General features: G+C 43.0%; 1 protein-coding gene across 1 annotated transcript in view; it reads right to left on the bottom strand.

Annotated features, from left to right (window-relative positions):
* Window positions 1–15,679: 15,679 nt before the first annotated feature.
* Window positions 15,680–20,223, bottom strand: part of ITGA9 (integrin subunit alpha 9) — a 399,146-nt gene continuing 394,602 nt past the window's right edge. Inside the window, exon 30 of the mRNA XM_060180609.1 lies at window positions 15,680–19,646. Coding sequence (XP_060036592.1) covers window positions 19,548–19,646 — 99 coding nt within the window. The 3' untranslated portion in view covers window positions 15,680–19,547. The remainder of the gene's footprint in view (window positions 19,647–20,223) is intronic.

Below are 20,223 nucleotides of genomic sequence, written 5' to 3'. Positions count from 1 at the left end.
CTGGATTATGGTGGTGATGAGAACTGAACCTGGGACCTCAGAGTCTCAGGTATGAGAGTCTTTTGCATAACCATGATGCTATCTTCCCAGCCCGAAGACTAGGCTTTTATTATTATTATTTCCTTCCTTCCTTCCTTCCTTCCTTCCTTCCTTCCTTCCTTCCTTCCTTCCTTCCTTCCTTCCTTCCTTTCTTTTTTACTGATGGTTTAATAATGATCAATCAGATTGTGGGATAAGAGTACAAGTCCATACAATCCCTACCACCGGAGTTCTGTATTCCAACCATTCTATCAGAAGGTTCCCTATTCTTTTTCCCTCTGGGAGTAAGGACCAAAGACCCTGATGGAGTGCAGAAAGTGGGAGGTCCGGCCCCTATAATTGCTTCTCCGCTGGACATGGGTTTTTTTTTTTTTTTAAGGGAGATTTGCTCTAGGTGGCTGGGAGGGTCGGAGAGACAGAAATATTTGCAATGGAATAGAAAAGAGACTTCATAAGTAAATCCTCAGACATGTGCTCAAATGATAACTTTTTCTGCTAGGATTTTGCTACATGAGGCTACATGTTTGCACACTTCCACCACTGTCACTAGTCTCTTTTTTCCTCCTAGAGGGTGGGAGACAAAGAGGGAGAGAGAGAAGGGGAGATACTATAGCACCACTTTCCCCCTGCAGGTGCTCCTCTGTGGTTTTCTGGTGTTGAGCATGGGTCCTCATGCATGACAGGGCGAGCCACCCTAGCCCTTACTAAATATTCAGTGATTCATATAGAGTGTTTGGGAGCCAGCTCACGTCCTGGGAATAGGGGGTCCCTTTGAGGACTCTACCACTCACTTTAATTGGGTTATTCAATATATGTTGCTAGCCCCTTGTTCCAAATCCCCACTCTATGGAAATAACTGAGTCAGAACTAAGGAGAAACAGAGAGAAGATCTAAGAATAAAAACACAATCGTGTAAGTCACATCTGCTTGACCTGGCACATTGTCTCAGAGATGTGACCCCCAGTTGGAGGACAGTTTGTTATGGAAGCAGAATCACATCACCGGGGCATTGGTATGCTAAGGCACACTCCTCACAGCCCCAGGGCATGGTTCTGTATAAATAATGCTTTATTATTTCAAGAGGCTTCAAGGAGCACTCAAGCAATGATTTGGCATCAGCTAGAGTGTATTTTCTTAACCTGATTTAGAGAAAGGCTATACATATGTCTGAAATTACACATCTCAGATCCTAAACTTCTTAGACATTTCTGGTAAGCTTGGGCTTCTGGCTTTTCTAGACTTCATAAGCACTATGAACTCAGTTCTAATAGCTATCACTGCTGATATGAAAAACTCACATTAGACTCTATACATTGGTTTTCCATCAGCTCAAATGCTCATTCACGTTTCAGCATGTAATTAATCACAAGCTTAGTGTAAGCTATGTGTTACTGCCAACAGCCACACCAACAGCTGTCTAATAAGACCTTCGACTGCAAGGTATATCTTGTTAAATAAGAGATCCAGAGGGAGTAAATAACTTGTATAAAATGTACAGAACTTCTTATTTTCTTGTATTCAAAATCTTGTGGTACAGTGGATAAAAAATTGGGCTCACAGTATGAAGTCCTGAGTTCATTCCCTGGCACCACAAATACCAAACTGATTTCCTCTCTCTCTCTCTCTCTCTCTCTCTCTCTCTCTCTCACACACACACACACACACAGTCTCTCATAATTTTTTTTATTTGATAGGACAGAGACAAATTGAGAGGGGAGAGTAGATAGATAGATAGAGAGAGGGAGAGAGAAAGACAGACTCCTGCAGATCTGCTTCACCACTTGTGAAACGGCCCCCATGCAGGTGGGGAGCTGGGGGATCGAACCCAGATCCTTGCACAGGTCCTTGAGCTTTGTACTATGTGCACTTATCCTGGTGCACCACTGCCTGACCCCCTCCTTCATAAATAATCTTTTAAAAAAACTTGTATAATCAGTTTTTACATATGCCAGGAATTTTTTAAAATTTCTTTATGGGGAATTAATGTTTTATATTCCACAGTAAATACAAAAGTTTGTACATGCATAACATTTCCCATGCTAGGAATTCTTTTTTTAATTTTTATATTTATTTATTTATTTTCCATTTTGTTGCCCTTGTTTTTTATTGTTGTTGTAGTTATTGTTGTTGTTATTGATGTCGTCATTGTTAAATAGGACAGAGAGAAATGGAGAGAGATGGGGAAGACAGAGAAGGGGAGAGAAAGACAGACACCTACAGACCTGTTTCACCACTTGTGAAGAGACTCTCCTGCAGGTAGGGAGCCAGGGGCTTGAACCAGAATCCTTACACCGGTCCTTGTGCTTTGCGCCACATGCGCTTAATCTGCTGTGCTACCACCCGACTCCCAGGAATTCTTAATAGAGAACTACTTGAAGAAGTTGCCAGAACTTTCTTTTAATTGATTATTAAAAAGTTATGATATCCCCCTCCCTTCTCAATTTTTCTATGTCCTATCAAATAAAAACAGAAAAAAAAAAAAAGGAAAAAGTGGCCACTTGGAGCAGTGGATTCAAAGCGCCGGTACTGAACCCCAGTTATAAACCTGGTGGCTAAAAAAAAAGTTATGATAAATCTAAAATATAAAGAGGGTCTAGGCAGAGATGCATTTGTTGAGTGCACACATCACCACGTCAAGAAACTGGGTTCAAGCCCATGGGAGGTGGGGAAGCTTAAAGAGCAGTGAAGCAGGGCTGCAGCTGTCGCTCCCTCTCTGTCTCTACCTCACTTCTCAAATTTGCACTGTTCTATCAAAACACAAAAAAAATAAAGAAAAAGTGGAACAAAATGGCTGCTGGGAGAGGTGTTCTGGTTATACACATATCACCAAGAGCAAGAACCCCAATTGGAGCCTCCGTTTCCCACCTACAGGGAGAAAGCTTCACAAGTAGTGAAGCAGGTCTGCAGGTGTCTATCTTTCTCTCCTGCTTCCTCTTTCTGTCCCCCTTCCCTCTCCATTACTCTATGTCCTGTCAAATAAAATTGAAAGAAAGAAGAAATGACTGCCAGGAGCAGTGGATTCATAGTGCAGGCACTGGTGGCAAAAGGGGAAAAAACAGAAAAGAAAGAAATCATATGAAAGGGCAAGGCAAGACATTATATTTGCTTTTCTTCAGTTGCCAAGAAAACAAAGCACATTCAGGTAAGGTGGGAATCCAGGTGGGACCCTTAGGCACAATGCTAACGATAACTTGTGCCTTGGATGCATTTGCCATGCAAGGAAAAATTGGGTGTGAGTTTTCATAGAACTATGGGGAATGGGATGCAGGAGACAGAGTCCTAAAGTTACACATGGAGGCTTATCTGGCCCATTCATAAGCCTGTGACACCATGTGATGGTGCAAGTTGCAGATGCTACCATGATGCCACCCTGACTTCCCTGGGTGGACGACCTCACCAATGTGTTCCAGCATCTCACCTCCCCAGAGCCCTGCCCCACTAGGGAAAGATAGAAACAGGCTGGGGTTATGAGTCGACCTGCCAACGTCCATACCCAGCGGAGAAGCAATTATAGAAGCCAGACTTCCCGCCTTCTGCATCCCATGAAGATTTTTGGTCCGTTCTTCCAGAGGGATAAAAAATAGGGAGGCTTCCAATGAATGGAGGGGATGGGACATGGAACTCTAGTGGTGAGAACTGTATGGAATTGTATTCCTATTATTTTACAATCTTATTTAAAATGTTTATTATTTCTTATTTGTTGGATAGAGAGAACCAGAAATTGAGAGGAAGGGGGAGACAGAGAGGGAGAGAGACGGAAAGACATATTCAGCCTTGCTCCACCACTTGTGCAGCTTTCCCCCTGCAAGTGGGGACCAGGGGATTGAACCCAGGTCCTTATGCATTATAAAATATGCACTCAACCAGGTACACCACTACCCAGCCTCTCTTACAATCTTCTTAAACATTATTACATCACTAATAAAAATTATAATAAAAAGTAAATGCACCACTGCCTCACTCCCAAGATCTATCCTGAAAACTACCACATTAGAACCTTACTGAATAGAAGAAAGTAACTCTCCAGAGAATTCAGAACCACACATTTGCTCTGACATCAGTTTTCTGGATCACCCACTCCCAGGGCCTGAACATGTCTCAAGACAAGAGTTTAGTGGCTGGGGAGTAATTTTCTCAGGCACCATTGAAAATATCCCCTGGAGGAGACCATCTCAATTACCCACAGGTCGGTCCTAAGGGAAATAAGAAGTTTATAGTAAAAAATAATTAAACACAAAAACAGAGAGGCAAACAACTGCAACAAAGATGTTAACTGCTGAAAATAACATGCACGTCATAAATAATAATGAAGGCTTAACTATAAGTACAGGAAAGAGATAATATAATAAATGTTCAAACAGGTTAAGGATTGAATAAGGACCAGGGGGTCGGGCAGTAACGCAATGGGTTAAGTGCACATGGCTTGAAGCCTAAGGACCAGAGTTGGGATACTGGTTTGAGTACTCTGCAGGTCTGAAGGTGTCCTATCTTTCTCTCTCCCTCTCTGTCTTCCTCTCCTCTCTCCAACCTCTATGTCCTATCCAACAATGACGCCATCAACAACAACAAGAACAATAATAACCACAACAACAATAAAACAATAAGGGCAACAAAAGGGGGAAACAAGCCTCCAGGAGCAGTGGGTTCATGGTGCAGGCACTGAGCCCCAGCAATAACCCTGGAGGCAATAAATAAATAATTGAATAGGACCTACAGAAACGAAAAAAACACTTGTGCAAATAATTTAGGCATCAAAAATAATAAGCAGGGTGGGGCTGGGCGGTGGAGCACCCAGTTAATAGTAGGAAGCACTAGGACCTGTGCAAGGATCTGCATAAGAATCCGAGTTTGAGCCACCCCACTGGCCCCCTCCACCTACAGGGGAGTCACTTCACAAGTGGTGAAGCAGGTCTGCAGGTGTCACTCTTTCTCCCTTCCTCTCTGTCTCCCCCTCCGTTCGCAATTTCTGTCTGTCTTATTCAATAAAATGGAAAAAATGACCTCCAGGAGCAGTGGATTCATAGTGCAGGCACTGAGCTCCAGCAATAACCCTGTAGGCAGAAATTGAAATGAGCTGAATTGAAATGAAATGAAATGAAATGAACTGAGTACCAGGAGAGATGGCATAGTGGTAGAACACAGGACTTGAAGGTCTTGAGTCCTGAGCTTGTTTCCTGGTACTGTGCGTGTTGGAATGGTGCTCTGATTCTATCTCATAATTAATTAATCAACTTTTCAAAAAGAAACCGTAATAGACATTCAGGGAAGAATGTACTGATATCTTCAACTTACTCTGAAACACATAGGAGTAAGGTATGTGAATGGATAAGCTAGAGTGACATATGATAAAACAAAAATATTGTACAATGTTAATGGAAGAATTTAGATGGCGAACATACAGATCCACACTATGAAACTCTTCTCTGTGTGCTTGAACTATTTTATAATAATGTCACACACAGTGATGAGGAAACTGGATAAATGGAAAATTAACATTAGACCTCTAATCCATGAATTAAGGTAGACCAAGTCGCTCAACAAACAAGAACACTAAAAATGAAGGCTAAAGTATTTTACTGGCATGTTTTGAAAAGCATCAAAGACATGGCAAAAGTAGGAAGTTATCAGATTTAAAACCTGAGTGAAGGTGGCAATACGGAGAGGAAGGGGGTGGCAATTATCATGAAAGTTTAGAGCAGGGGTCAACCTGACTAAGTTGATAGTTTTAATGGCCTGGCAGAACTCAGATTGATATGGTGGGAGCTCAAATAGCTTCAACCTCAATGTAAGAGTTAATAAGAAATAGAAATACCATCCCTACCAGTAGTCACAAGGACTGAAGGACTTTGAGGCAAGTTGCATAGGTGCTGTTCAGAGCCAAGAGTGGGTAAGAGTGATGATGGAAAGAAGTGTCACTATACATGCCAATCCAAAGAGATGTGTGTTTACCTTGCATGCCAATCCAAAGAGATGTGTGTTTACCTTGCATGCCAATCCAAAGAGATGTGTGTTTACCTATGCTCATAGCAGTACAGTTTGTAATAGCCCAAAATTGGAAACAACCTAGGTGCCCAACAACAAATGAGTGGCTAAGGAAGTTGTGGTACATTTTCACAATGGAATTTTACTGAGCTACTAAAAATAATGATGCCACCTTCTTCACCTCATCTTAGATGGAACTTGAAGGCCTCATGTTAAATGGGATAAGTCAGAAAGAGAAAGATGAATATGAAATGATCTCACTCATGGGAAGAAGTTGAGAAACAAGACCAGAAAGGGTAACACAAAGTAGAATTTGGACTGGGTTTGCTGTATTGCTCTAAAGCAAAGGACTCTGGTGAGGGTGGGGGTGGGGCTTGATGCATGATGGTGGAGGAGGATCTAGGCTGGGGGTTAGAGTTTGACAGATACCTATCAGAGTAAAGTAAGAAATTTTACCCATGTGTTAACAGCTATACTTGCTGTAAACCATTAACCTTCCAATAAAAAAGAAAAGAAACACCACCTTGGGGAGTCAGGCCGTAGCGCAGCGGGTTAAGCGCACGTGACACAAAGCGCAGAGACCTGCTTAAGGATCTTGGTTTGAGCCCCCGGCTCCCCACCTGCAGGGGAGTCCTTTCACAGGCGGTGAAGCAGGTCTGCAGGTGTCTTTCTCATCTGTCTTCCCCCTCCTCTCTCCATTTCTCTCTGTCCTATCCAACTACAACGACAACAATAATAACTACAACAATAAAACAAGGACAACAAAAGGGAAAATAATAAATATTTTAAAAAATTTAAAAAAAAGAAAAGAAACACCACCTTGAAGAAGTAACTACAGCAGATCTTCACACGGCCTTATTGCTCAAGTCCCTACTACGTGGTTATCTGTCAAGCTCAAGGTATGACCTCAGACTGCAGAGTTAAAGCAAACAGTGTCACAAGAATTCATTTTCATTCTGTGTTTCAAATAATTACCATAAGCATTTTCCTCAAAGAACATAAGCTGCTAACAAAAAAATGAGATGGTGCAAGCCTATCAGCCAAGTAGCAAACAGAAACCTGCCAGTCACCACGGAAACAAGGCACCACGAGTGAGAAACATCAGAAAAAAACAAAACTAGAAAGCAGCAATAGACCCATAGGATTTCACTACACTTCTTCTTCTAGTGTTTGCCCTTCTTCCGTAGCCAGTCAACTGCGTCAGGCTGAGCCTGATGTCAAGTTTCGAGACCTCCTTTGAGTCTGGAGAGGTGGCAGTCGTTGACTATGTGGGTCATAGTCTGTCTGGAGCTGCAGGGGCAGTTCGGGTCGTCTCTGGCTCCCCAGCGATGGAACATAGCGGCGCACCGGCCATGGCCTGTTCGATAGCGATTGAGGAGGGCCCAATCATAACGTGCTAGGTCAAAGCCGGGTTGACGCTTGCAGGGGTCTGTGATGAGGTGTTTGTTCTTTACCTCAGCTGACTGCCAACTCTGTTTCCAAGAGTCTGGAACAGAGAAGTTCAGTGTAGGCGTAGGGGACCAGATTGGGTGACGAGACGTCAAGCGTTGGACAGGGTGGGCGAAGATATCCGCGTATATTGGCAGGTCCGGTCGAGCGTAGACATGGGAAATGAACTTAGATGATGCTGCATCCCGACGAATATCTGGTGGGGCGATGTTGCTAAGAACTGGCAGCCATGGAACCGGGGTGGAACGGATGGTTCCAGACATGATCCTCATGGAGGAATATAATTTGGAATCGACCAAGTGGACATGGGGGCTACGGAACCATCCTGGGGCACAGTATTCTGCAGTGGAATAGCATAATGCCAGAGATGATGATCGTAGTGTGGAAGCGCTCGCGCCCCATGAGGAGCTGGCCAGTCTTGCAATGATGTGATTCCTCGCGCCCACCTTTGCTGCAGTTTTTATGAGATGTTTGTGAAATGACAGAGTGCGATCGAGAGTAACGCCAAGATAGACTGGCTGGGCTTCATGCCGGATTCTCGTATCGCCAAGCTGCACATTAAGCTCACGCGAGGCCGAGGCATGGTGTAGATGGAAAACTGCACTTATTAGGCACACACACAAAAAATCTCACTAAGTATGCCTGTCATCTTTAAAGAATTAAATTCGAAATTACATGCAGTGAACAACAAAATACACCAGATTATCCATCATATTTGAGGGGGAGCCAAATAAAACTCTTAAATAAGAGAACATAATTGAAACTAACATCCCAACAGAAAAATCCAGAGGTGGATTTGATATCACTGAAAAGACAGATCCCCAAAGTAAGCTAGAACAGATGCCCTGTATAGAGACAGTGGGTGGAAATGGGAAAGGTAGAGAAAGAAGCAGAGAGAAATGCTTTCACATTTTATCAGAGTTCTGAAGAGGAAAGGAAATAATAATGAAGGGATGGCAAGAACTGATGAGACATATCAGGCTCCACAAGTCTAATGAATCCCAGGCAGAAAAAGTACAAAAAAATTCTGTCAGACACATCAGAGCAAAATTACAGTGCATAATAACAAAACCTTAAGGAAGCCTGAGAGAAAAACAGACCTTTTCCACAGGAGTGAGTAATGGGCTGATGGCTGAATGGTAACAGCAGGGCCTAGAAGAATAGGAAATTATTTGTTGATCCACTGAGAAATAATAACTGCTGACTAGAGTTCTGTACTTGAAAAAAATTGGAAAAATTCAGGAGTGTTTCAAAGAAAGGAAAACTGAAATGTTTGTCACCCGCTAACTTGTACCAGAGAACAATTTAAAGGATGTTTACTGGTCAAGCAAAATCATCTCTGCTGACATCAATGACAGGAAGATAAAAAACTATATACAGGTGACAACAGTCTTATAATCCAGCACCCCCCATAATAAAGTGATCTAATGAAAATGGATAAATGTTTGGTTATCATAAAAAAGATAACAGAAAAAAAATGAGTCTATGAGGAGAGAACTGAGATGCAAGAGACAATGAAGAACAAAGAAAGTAGAAAAAATATGGACAACTCTAGACAAAGATTTGCTATAGAAGGCAAGACTTCTCATTTATAAGCTTAAAGAATAAGGTTATAATACATCAAAAGATGGTGAAGAGATCCCGTGGTGGCACACCGGGTTAAGTGTACCTAGTCCCAGGCTCAAGGACCTGCGCAAGGATCCTGGTTTGAGCTCCCGGCTCCCCACCTGGAAGGGGTTGCTTCATAGGTGGTCTTCACAGGTCTGCATCTCTACTCCCCTCTCAATTTCTCTCTGTCCTATCCAATAAAATGGAAAAAAAAAAAAGTTCACCAGGAGCAGTGGATTCCTAGTGCAGGCACCCAGCCCCAGTGATAACCCTGGAGGCAAAAAAAAAAAAAAGTGGTGATAATGATGTGTTAAATAACAGAATATTTAAGTTCCTGGGGATGTGGCTGTGTATTTCTGGCCGAGAAGAAGAGGGATTAGAAAAAGAATGAAATATGAAAAATAAAAGAGAAAGAAAGGCAGACAAAAGAAAACAAAGTAAAATGAGAGAAATCCAATTATTTCATCAACTACAGTAAATGTATATAAGTTCAGTGACCCAGTAAGATGACAAAGGTTGTCAGAAAAGATTTTGAAAACCCAACTATATACTATTTGCAAGTGATTCATCTAAAACTTAAAGACCTCAAAAGGCTATAAATAAAAGAAAGGGAGAAGATGCTTGAGGACCAGAAAATATCACTAGAGATAAAGGTCACTGCAGAATGACAGAGTGATCATTTTCATCCACAAAACATAACTAATTCTGAACGTTTAGATACTTAATAAAATAACCTCACTTTTAAATAAAGAGCAAAATGGAAAGAACTAATACGATATAGAGAAAAAGTCACTATAATGAATTTGGAGAAAAAAACAGGCTCCCCTGCACCCCCAACCAGAGCAGCAATGCTCAGCTCTGGTTTGTCAAGATTCAGGGATTGAACCCAGAACCTCAGAGCCCCAGGCAAGAAACTATTTGCATAGCCATTATCATGCCCAGCCCAAGATTGTTTCTGAATGACTTTGAAAGCTTCCTGAGGCTTGAAGCAATCTCCAACACCAGGGAGATATTAACATCAGGACTTCCCCAATTGGTAGTGACTGGCGCTCTCTCCTCACCAAACATAGCGCTCAGATACATCCTTCTTCCATGTCCCACTTGTAAGCAGTTTTTTTCCTTTCTCCTTTCTTTTCTTTTCTTTTGTTTTTCTCTTTCTTTCTTTCTTTCTTTCTTTCTTTCTTTCTTTTTTTTTTTTTTTTTTTTTTTGCCTCCAGGATTATTGCTGGGGCTTGGTGCCTGCACCATGAACCCACTGCTCCTGGAGGCTATTTTTTCCCTCTTTTGTTGCCCTGGTTGTTTTATTGTTATTGTAGTTATTATTGTTGTTTTTATTGCTGTTATTGTTGTTGGATATGACAGAGAGAAATGGAGAGAGGAGGGGAAGACAGAGAGGGGGAGAGAGAGATAAGACACCTGCAGACCTGCTTCACCGCCTGTGAAGGGACTCCCCTGAAGGTGGGCAGCCAGGGGCTCGAACCAGGATCCTTATGCTGGTCCCTGCTGCACTACCGCCGACCCCCTTTCCTTTCTTTTCTTCTCTCCTTCCCCCTCCCCTCCTCTTACCTTCCCTCCCCTCCTCTTTCCTCTCTTCCTCTCCCCCTCCCTCTTCTCCCCTCCCCTCTCCTCCCCTACCCTTCCCCTTTCCTTTTCTCTCTTCCTCTCTTCTCTTTTCCTTTCCTTCTTTATTAATTTGATACGTTAATTTGTCTATCTTTTAAAATATTTATTTATTTATTCCCTTTTGTTGCCCTTGTTTTATTATTGTAGTCGTTGTTGGATAGGACAGAGAGAAATGGAGAGAGGAGGGGAAGACAGAGAGAGGGAGAGAAAGATAGACACCTGCAGACCTGCTTCACCACCTGTGAAGCGACTTCCCTGCAAGTGGGGAGCCCGGGGCTTGAACCGGGATCCTTATGCCGGTCCTTGCGCTTGCACCACGAACACTTAACCCACTGCGCTAAGACCCAACTCCCTCTATCTTTAATAGAATCTTTTCATTGGGGAAATTTGTTTTATTTATTCACCTTAATGAGAAAGATAACACAAAGTGAGATACCAGAATACTAGTGTAGTGAACATGTAACCATAGTAACCATAGTGCGCCTGCATAGTGTGATAAGACAGAGACATATGTATAAGTAGGATAAGAATTACTCTAATGTCAACCTGAACCTGATTGGCCAATGGTGATGTAACCTTAAAACCAGAGGCAAGTTAGTATATATAGAGGCTCAGAAACCAGCTGAATGAAACACTGTCACCGCGACTAACCGGGATGCTGCCGGTGGTGCTAAAGACTTAAAGCACATGTGGACAGGCTAAGTAGCTGCTTCCTCAGCTTCCAGAGACCCTTGTTCATCTGGTTGCGCCAGCGGACGAAGAACTTCCAGTCCAGCAACACAGCGGCTGGTGACCACGTCATGAGCCTTACTTACCTGCGAACGGCTACTGAGTGAGTAGAGGTATCGGGTTGACTGTGTGTTGTGTGACTTGTGTGACCCTTCTCTGGCATCTAAATAAGAATTATTGCTTAACCCTGACACGCTCTCCGAGTGAGTCCTTACTCTTATATCATGCTCACGACAATTGCTCAGCTCTGGCTCATGATGGTGCTGAGAGACCTGAGCCTGGGACTTCAGAACCTCAGTCATAAAAGTCTCTTTGCAAAACTATTATACTATCACCCCCGTTGGCGATCTCTCTCTCTCTCTCTTCCCTCCTTTCTTTGCCATATTATTTTTTTAAATTTGTGCTTAATAGTGGTTTAGAAGATTGTGCAACTACAGGATGTAGCCCCACACTGCATCCACCACCCAAGTTCTGTGCCCCACCCTGTACTGCACACCTGCTGCCCTCACAGCTCAGGTCACTGCTCCCTCCTCACCTGACTGCGGGAGATTTCAACATGCCTTTCAGTAACTGAAAGGTCCAGCAGACAAGAACCCAGAACACTTGACGACATAACGTACACACTTTATTTTATTGCCTCCAGAGTTATCACTGGGGTTCAGTGCCTGACTGTGAATCTACCTCTCCTGGTGGTCTTTTGTCATTTGATAGGACACAGAGAAACTGAGAAGGAATGGGGAGATAGAGAGGGAGAGAAAGACAGACACCTGCACCCTGGCTTTACAGTTTGTGAAGCGTCCTGCCTGCAGGTGGGGAGCTGGGCCTCCAAGCCTCTGCACACTCTACTGGGCGGCCACCACCCAGTCCCCCTTACACATTTTATGGGGCAGAAATCTACAGCAAAACGCACACTATCTACAATTTTAGGGTGCGTATTCTTCTCAAGCACACATTAAAAAAATAATAAAATTGACTATGTAGTTATCTATCAAATAATCAGACCTCGAGAGTGATGCACGTAATACAAATCTCCATTTGTTGGTGGCCCAAGAGACAACATCATTGTCAAGCAAAAAGACTTTCAGACCTGGCGTTGAGGTCCCAGTTTCAATCCCCAGCACCATGATAAGTCAGAGTTGAGTAGTGCTCTGGTAAAAATAATAAATAATAAGTCAATAACCATCTTTGGCCATAATACAACTAAATAAAAACAATAGCAAGTGAGAAAAATCCCTTATGTTTGGAAAGTAAGAAATGTGCTTCTAAATAACTAACAGAACAAAGGAGGCATCCTGAGAGAAAGTATTTTCAGTGGGGTGATAGTAAAAATAGATATACCCAGGGATGGTGACACAGCTCACTAGGGCAGTGTGCTGCTTCGCCATGCAGACGACCCGGGTTCAAGCCAAACCCCCACCACCCTGAAGGAAGTGTGATGCTGTGATCTCTTCTACTCTGGTGTATTATTCCAGAAATCAGATGGAGAAAATGTTTAAAGAAACAAAATTAATTCCAGGAGAGGAAACCCAGATAGCTGATAGGAAGAAATGCTTGTGTGTTTCTAAAATCTCATTCACGCTTTATACAATACTGCTATACACACCAGACTGGCAAGAAAATCAGACCAAATTCCACGTTGGACAAGGATGGGGGAGCATGCATTGCTAGTGAGAGACTCTACTGTTTAGCCACTTTAGAGTGATTTGCTAGTACTTAGCAAAATGAGAATGTAATCACCTCAAAATGTAATGTCTGGGAGGGTTGGGCGGTAGCACAGAGGGTTAAGTACACATGGTGTGGAGTGCAAGGACTAGCACAAGGATCACTGTTAGAGCGCCCAGTTCCCCACCTGCAGGGGGGTTGCTTCACAAGGGGTGAAGCAGGTCTGTAGGTGTCTTTCTCTACCCCCCTCTATCTTCTCCTTCTCCCTCAATTTCTTTCTGTCCTATCCAATACCATGGGAAAAATGCTTCTGGTTTGAACTCCTGGCTCCCCACCTGCAGGGGCTTCGCTTTATAAGCACTGAAGCAGGTCTGCAGGTGTCCCTCTTTTTCTTCCCCTCTCTATCTTCCCCTCCTCTCAATTTCTCTCTGTCCCACACTATTGAAAAAATGGAAAAAATGCAAGTCTGCAGGTGTGTATCTTTCCCTCTTCCCTCAATTTCTCTCTGTTCTATCAAATAAAGTGGGGGAAAATGGCCACCAGAAACAGTGGGTTCATAATGCAGGCACAGGCCCTGGAGGCAAAAACAAACAAAGCTGTTATATCTACCTTTTTTGGTTATCTACCTTTCAGTAGATAAAACATATCTACTGAGATATGTTTTAATTCTCAGGATTTCATTTGTAGAAGAATCATATGCACTAGAGTGCAAAAGACCTGGTCTAGATTTTGAGGTGAAGCAGAAGTCGGTGGAACAAACTCAGCTTTCAGCCCAGAAATGCTGCTCTCTTGCTATTCTTACTTTAGTGGATGTGTGCATTGAACCAGTGGACAAGCTCTTAGGGACAGGTGACTTGCTGTTGGGTAGCTGCCAATCACTTGATAGTGCAGATAAAGGTCGAAGGAAAACAGTTGCAGTGACCTGAGGAGTATCCAGACTGGAAGAACAAGGCATCTGATAGCTTGAGCAAGAAGTCCCGATTCAAAGAGAGGCCCACTTTACAAACTGACACATGCTCTCCTTTTAAGTTCGTATTATTATTATTGTTGCTGTTGTCACTTTAGATAGAGACTGTGTGAGCATGGCACTGAAAATTCCTTCAATGTGGTGGGGCCCAGGCTTGAAGTTGGGTCGCACTCATGACAAAGCAACACTCACCCTCCACGTAAGCTACCTCACTGATCCAAGTATATGTCTTTTGATTCGAGTTCATCAAAGCCCATTGGATTAGAGAAGCATCCGGAAATAAGATGCTTGAAATTACTGGACCATTGTCCTAAGGCTGAATGGCAAACGGATCTTTTCCTTTCCTGAGATGTAATTTGTTGTCTCTTTGGTTCCGCAGTTCATATTCTCACAGATATCATTTTACTTTAAAAATAGTCCACATATGTTCCATTGTTACATAAGAAATACTCATTGTAGAAAACTAAAATTCAGACAAGAAAAAAAAAGTGAAAGCATTAATCCATCTACTCACAACCATTCCACATCTCTTAGTGTATTTCTTTTTCATTTTTCTCTCCTATTTTCTGTGTTATATTTGCATATGAGTTCTGACGATAAGGGTAGTAAAATAAAATTGAGTGACTGAAAAAGTGCTGATTAATGAAACAGAAAGCAAAACACAGTAGCCTTGATTGGTATAACCTAAGGCTTATTCTTCTAAAAAAAAAAATCAATAGGTAAATTTTTGTTGGTTTCATTTAGGGAAAAAAGGAGCAAAACATAGAAATGAGCAACGCCTGAGTGAAGAACAGAGATATAACCAGAGAGACAGAAGTCTGACGGCACAGGAGAACGTGACAAGAAAGTCTCTGGGAACATGTGTAGTGACAGCAGGGAATCTGGCAGAAGAAGCTGACTTAACAATGAAGAAACGACCCACAGGAGACTGTGCAGAGGGGAAGCTCCCCAAGTGGGGCAGCGGTGCCATGGTGTCTCTCTTCTCTCTTTCTCTCACCCTTGATCTGGAAAAAAGAAAAATCTTTGGGGTGTGTGTGTGCCAGGTAAGCACACATACTACCAAGAGCAAGGACCACGGTTCGAGGCCTGATCTTCACCTGCGCAAGTGGTGAAGCAGGTCTACAGTTGTCTATCTTTTTCTCCCTCTCTATCTTCCCCCCCCATTTCAATTTCTCTCTGTCCTATCCAATTGACAATAATAAAATAAAATAAATAATAAATAAATAAAAAGAAACAATGGCCACCAGGAGTGGTGGATTCGTAGTACTGGCACAGAGCCCCAGTGACACCCCTGGTGGAAAATAAATAAATAAATAAATGGAAAATCTGCTGGGCACTATAGAATCATATAGGCACAACCCCTAGCAAAACTCTGACAGCAGATAAATAGATAAATATTAAATTATTAAGGTCCTAGGTGGGAGATACAGAAGGGAACTACTGGCCAGAGTGAAGGCAGCTCAGCTCTGTTGAGTCAGTTGTTCATGTATAACTAGAGGAATCTGGACATTCAGGCTCTTCAAAACCCATGTTGTGTTCCACCAGAACCCCATCTTCAACATCCGACAAACAGAGAAAGGCTCCAGTTTCTTATTAGCAAAGAAATTACAGACGAAACACTTCAACCATTTATAGCCATTTTCTTTTTAATTCCAAACATGTATTATTATTATTTGTAAACCTGTATTTCCCAAACAGTGCAAGTGAGTTAGAAGTGACAGCTTAGGCTTAAATACACGTGACTCTGTGAGGGGGAACAACACCCTTCCCAGCAAAATTCCTCAAGGAAAACAAACTGGGTGTGCTGGTCGAGTTCTGGGAAGGAAGTTAGTGTGGGTGCCTGCCATGCAGTTAATCACTCTCCAAGCTTTTCAAAACTCACACTGCCAATCATGTCATGCACAGTAGAATGATTATTTGTCTAAAACCACCACAAAATCTTGTGCTACAAAAACATAGCATCACGAGGGGGATTTGCTCAGCACCCTCCCCCCGCCCCCCCAACACACCACCACCATGTGCTGAATGAAAGTCAGAAGCTATGCTAGAAGGTCCATTTGGGCCCTACCAACTCTGTTGTCTCCCTGCAGCCATTCTTTGTCTCAGAAAATCTTCTCCACTATCTGTGTCATTGCTCTGTATAGCAGAGCAAGTTTCCAGGAATGCTGCTGTTCTGTTTTGGGGGGCGGGGGTGGGGGAGAATGCTGGGGATCAAACCCAAGTCCTCATACATGTAGATCTTGTGTTCTACCACTGAGCTACATCCCTGGCCCTTACTGGTCTTCAGTCTCCATGCCTTTGACCAAGTATTGTAGACTACACACGATTCTATGGCAGACTTTCTAAAACGTTTGTTATATTTCGAAATACTCCTGGTGATGCTGATGGAATTTTCTTGAAGAACTGGCTGGGAAAGCCTTGTGACCACAGAAGGAAGTGATTCTGGACGTTTTGCCTGGTAATGGCTTTAAAGGCAGTGTGTCTACTTACTTCTAGTAGTCTCTTCTTGTCCCTACATTTCCTGGGCTCTTCTTTGCCAGTTCTAGAACTCACTCTGAGGGTGCTCCAAACTTGCTGAGACTAGTAGAAATTGAGCATAAGGGAATCATTTTTTTAAAAAGGGCAATTACTCATTTTCTACAGAGATCCTTTTTACCTTCTGACAGTTATGTATTATGAATACATAATTTAAAGTTGAAATAGACTGAAATAACAATAACATGCAAAGAGAATATCTTATAGAATTCCACAGCAAACCCACAGAAGCAGGAAGGAATTCACTGTGGAATTTTAATATTCTAAGGAAGTAACATAGCTATACCAAGCCACCTTCTCTGCTTCCCCTGAGAGATTATTGAGAGCTTTGGATCTGGCCAGAGTAGGTCAGCTGTGTGCTTAGCTTCTTTCCCTTATCATTGTGCTAAATCTCCCTGGTCTCTGTAGTCCCACCTGATCAGACACATAGAGGCAACATCCTTCTCCAGATGAGTTCCTGTAGTAACCCCCAATATTTGCTCTTGGTCACACCAAATAACGCCTGCCTTATGAAGTCTTAATGACCAGCCATACTTAAGTCTCCAGGATCATCGGCGGATCCCAGCTCTGTGTCTGACACTGCCCTCCCTCAGATGAAGTCTTCCATCCCCCACTCTGGAAGATGCAACCATGAAACTTCGATTTTCCCTACAACACTGCTGCTGAAATATCTTCCTCTTTGTAGGGGGCTAGTGACTGATAAAGGCATTTGGCTGAAGCCACTCTGGAGCCATCCCAGAATCACCACCTAAGTAAGAATCCTAAATGGCTTATTAAACACGACACAAAGAACAAAGAGTCTGTCAAAGGGAGACTGCAGAAGGGCCTCAGAAGAAGGTTTGTCTCCCCTGGAAAGGTGTGCGTGTGTGTGCGTGTGTGTGTGTGTGTGTGTGTTTGTGTGTAAGTGGGTGGGTGTAGTGAGCTCGAGCTTTTAGCAGTGCCTCATGCCCAGCAATGGCCCCTCTAGGCCTGTTAAGTGAATGGCTAAAATCCACTTGTCTAACTGTTGTAAAGCTCACAGGCAAACTCGGAGAGTGAGCTGATTTCTTTGCCTGAATCTCCTCTGTAGTGTCCTCCATTCAGGGGTGAAGCAACACCGCTTGATTTCATTCTTTGCTCAACCTGACTGATGCCACTGACCCTCCGGATTTTGTTATCTGTCCCTGCGTTCACCAGGAAAGTGAGCCATTTCTACAATAATTGACTGTCTAGTATGAAACCCAAAGTCACAGGTTCCCTGACAGCTTTGCAACTGTCCAGCATCCTTGGAGGAATTTTGCCAACACGTTAGATCTAGTTGCACGTATTAGCCAAGAATGTATCAATATATAGAACACCTGGCTGTCCTGAAGGTGAGGTCTGCGTCTTCTCAACCATGCTCACAGACTCTCAACATGTAAACTTTGAGTAAACAAGACCCTGTGAGAAGCTGCCTGGTCCTGTTTCCTCCCGATCTGATGCCCTCTGTTTCGACCTGCGATTTGAACAGGCTGTAATCAGCCACTAAGGAGTCCTGTTAGACCTCTGCTTTTGGCCGCACATTCTCTCCTTTCAACTGACTATGCAGCAGTGACAACGGCAGTCTGAGCTGCTAACACTTATTGAGTGTTCTCTGCAGGCCAGATGCATCCAGATGATATCCATTATCTCATGGCATTTTTTTTTTTTTTTTAACAAAATCAAACTGCTTAAAATTAAGCAGCACAGTGCTTCTGATAATGATCACTGCCAAATCCAGAGTTTGACTAGTGGAGGCCAAAAATTCAACATGTGCAGCAGTGAGCGGAAGGCACCAGTACTATGCTCGGAACAGAGTGAACGGAGGACCTCATCGCGTAATGGTAGCGCATCTGACTCCAGAACAGGGTGAATGGTCATCTCTGGGGAAGAACCTGCAATTGTTAGCTGGGACAACAGGAGTGACAGGGAAAATGGAGATGTCTGATTTCAGGTTGCTATGAAAAGGTTCAGACACAGCAGTCAGCATTCAGACACAAGTCTTTGCCAGGTGGGTGCAGGCTTCGTCCTTGTGGTATGTGGACTCTAATGTGTGTTGTCCAGGATGAGATGCCATTCTGAGGTTTACCAGATGACCCCCTGACATTGCTCCAAGATTTCATCTGCTAATCCAAGTGGAAGGAGGGTGAGATGTCTGTTGGACAAAGGTGAAGTAGAGCAGACCTGTTGCTAGGAACCAGGGTTCTTTTTTCCATCCAAATTCCCATTGAGAATCTTCCAATGAAAGGTACATATGAGGAATTTCTTGAGTTTTTTTTTTTTTCTTCTTAGTACGTGACTTCAAACTTGACTCCAGGTAATAAAGAAGTGAAATGTGAAATGCCTGGGGTCTTGCCACAACCACAGTTTCCAGGCAGCACCATTCGCTTGGTGGATTTTTTTTTTTTTTACATGAGGTTTCTTCAGATGGTCACATCCATGAGTCTTTTTTAACAGCAAGTTCCAAAGTATGATAAGCTTTTCTCGCTTTCAAAATTTGTATGAATGTACATGTATTTCCCAGATTTCAGGCCAGATAATCAGTGCTTGAGTGAATCATATAAGTATTTAATAGAAATAATAAAACATTGATTGGTACAAATATAAAGACATAATCAGTATAAAAGGTTTATATTTATAAAAATACTTTTAGGTAACAGTTTTCCCCTGAGGGTTGACCACACATGTTGCATCCATAAATATTGCTCGGCTCTGTAGCTTGATTCCCAAAATTCAGAGTTCATCTTTCAAAGGAAGTGATGGCAGCTTGAGTCATGTGACCTAGCCATAGCGGCTGCCTCAGGTGGGCACTTGGACTTGACAGGATGAGGACCAGAACAGCATCAGTGGGGCCTCCGAAAAATCTGGAGAAGATTCTTTCTTCCAAATATGGAAGATACAAAGATCAAGGACAACAGGCAAATCAAGGATTGGGTCATATGACTGGTGCGGCAGGTCACTGGTTTTTCTGGACCCAGTTCCAACTGTCTTCATTTTCTTTTCGGTTCTTCTCAGCTTCAATAATTTCTTTGTACCTTCGACGAAAGAAACCCAACTGAAATGCAAAGAGAGAAGGAGGTTAGGGATGTTGTAGAGTCAGCCATTTTACTCCCTAGGCAGCCTGCTTTGGGAGGAGGTGAGATCTACGCCATGCTGGGCAGGTGGGCAAAACTCTGCTGGTTTAGAAAAAACAGTGTGTCGAGCCACTGTTCAAGATGCAAAGGCTTCCTTCCAATTAGCTTGTCATAAGTTGTTTCTGGCTGGCAAGATGGATAGTTACTTTAATTGTGGGCTAGGAGACACTAGCTACTGAGACTTATTCTAAGGCATCTGGGAGACACAAAAGGTTTTACGGTCAAATAGGTTTGAAAATGCTGCATTCCTTCTTTTGATTAGCTGATTAGATTGATTTTTTTTTTTTTGCATGTTGGGGGCATTATACCTATGCGACTTCAATGCTTCTGGCAGACTTTCTTTTTAAATTTAAGATAGAAAGAGAGAAAGAGAACGGGGGCAGGGGAGGAGAGGGAGAGGGGGAGGAGGGGGAGGGGAGGGGGAGGGGGAGAGGGGTAGAGAGAGAGAGAGAGAGGAGATATCACAGCATTTGCCATGCATAGTGCTCTTTTTTTGAC

This window comes from Erinaceus europaeus, chromosome 21, assembly GCF_950295315.1.
Source record: "Erinaceus europaeus chromosome 21, mEriEur2.1, whole genome shotgun sequence".
NCBI classification, from domain to species: domain Eukaryota; kingdom Metazoa; phylum Chordata; class Mammalia; order Eulipotyphla; family Erinaceidae; genus Erinaceus; species Erinaceus europaeus.
Note: the sequence above shows the minus strand (reverse complement) of the source record. Positions and strands in the feature narration are given on the sequence as shown.